Consider the following 1,614-nt stretch of genomic DNA (forward strand, 5'->3'; position numbering starts at 1 on the left):
ATATTGTAGATTTTGTTCCTAAGACAATAGTTGCCCCAAAACAATCCTTAGACTCTCTGGCCAGAGTAGTTCTTGATAATAAGGATAGCTCTTGACTATCTTTTAGCTGAGTAAGGAGGTGTCTGTGCCGTGGCTAACACCACCTGCTGAATTTGGATTAACGCTTCTTTTTTCTTAATGTTTATTAATTTATTTTGAGAGAAAGAGATAGAGCAAGTGGGGGAGGAGCAGAGAGAGAGGGAGGGAGAGAGAGAATCCCAAGCAGGCTCCTCCCTGTCAGTGCAGAGCCTGACATGAGGCTTACTCTTGAACCGTGAGATCATGACGTGAGCCAAAGTCACGAGTTGGACCATTAACCGACTGAGCCACCCAGGTGCCCCTGGAGAAGTTGAAACAATTACATAAGATCACGGAGGAAGCCACTTGGCTTATAAAGGGGATTCCTTCAGCGGGGTCTTTCTTTGACTTATTTGATTTTTTGTGGTTTGGGTCTTGGGGACCATTGCTCCAAAGTGCATTCCAAACATTGGAAATTCTCCTGCTCATTATAATCATAATAACCTCCCCAATACATTCTCTCTCCAAAGCTTGAAATGCATGTTTGTAGCTGCTCACGCCAAGCAAATGATCTCCCTAAGACTGGGGTGTCAGAAAAGAGACTAAGAGAATGACCAACTTAAAGACTGTGACCCCAAAACTGTGACCTGTGAATATCACAAAGGTTAAGACCTGTGGATACCACACAAAAGGAAAAGCTGCAAGAACTTCAGAGTGAAAGCTGGGAGTAGTTCTAATTCCTTAAACTTGGATCACATCTCTAAATTAAGCTGACAGTCTGATAAAAAGGGGAGAATTATTAAAAAGGAAACCACAGGCCCAAAATGGAGTCACTTATGGTAGGCCAAGTCACCAAACTGGGGCTTAATACCTAACCTAATTATAGTTTCAACCTCCCTCAGACATGTAGTCTTAACCAACTAGTCAGGAATTTTCTGGTCAGCACCAAAAAAGTAATCTGCTACATGGGCCTTCCTTCTCCATCTCCAAAAGGAAAATGAGGTCATCCACCTAATAAGACCCCTTTTCCCTCAAAGAAAGTGACTTCATCCCAAATAATCCTTTTTTCTGCTTATGACTTCCTTGTCCTGCTTTTAAAAACCTTTTTCTTTCTGTAAGCCTTTGGAGCTTCCCTCTCCTTGTTAGATGGGATGCTGCCCTATTCATGAATGGATTAATAAAACCAATTCGATCATTAACATTTATTTGGTTAAACTTTTATTTAACAACACAAGCACCATAACTCAAGTCACCAAACCAGGGCCATGCGCGGTCACACAGCCACACATCCGCTTCTGGAACGACAGAGCACAGTTAGCCCCCACAAGCCCATTCGATCACAGCAGTGCACACAGTGTAACGATCACTTGCAGTTAGACCACACGCAGTCTCCCCAACACAGTAACAGTGTCTCCTCCCCCAAGTCGTCCAGTCTTACAAGCCCCGAGTACACCCACTGATTTTCCAGGAGGAAGGGCGGGGGGAAGGCGGTCTCGGGGTGGGGCCTCAGGCTGAGCTGCTTCTGGTAGGTGCTGGGGTTGCCGGGCAGAGCGCCCT

The 1,614-nt window shown here is 45.0% G+C and overlaps 1 protein-coding gene across 1 annotated transcript in view; it reads right to left on the bottom strand.

Annotated features, from left to right (window-relative positions):
• Nucleotides 1-1,420: 1,420 nt before the first annotated feature.
• HUWE1 (HECT, UBA and WWE domain containing E3 ubiquitin protein ligase 1) overlaps nt 1,421-1,614 on the bottom strand; it is a 75,536-nt gene continuing 75,342 nt past the window's right edge. Inside the window, exon 54 of the mRNA XM_077748287.1 lies at nt 1,421-1,589. Coding sequence (XP_077604413.1) covers nt 1,421-1,589 — 169 coding nt within the window. The remainder of the gene's footprint in view (nt 1,590-1,614) is intronic.

The sequence above is a fragment of the Crocuta crocuta genome, unplaced genomic scaffold, assembly GCF_008692635.1.
Source record: "Crocuta crocuta isolate KB4526 unplaced genomic scaffold, BGI_CrCroc_1.0 scaffold1307, whole genome shotgun sequence".
Lineage (NCBI taxonomy): Eukaryota > Metazoa > Chordata > Mammalia > Carnivora > Hyaenidae > Crocuta > Crocuta crocuta.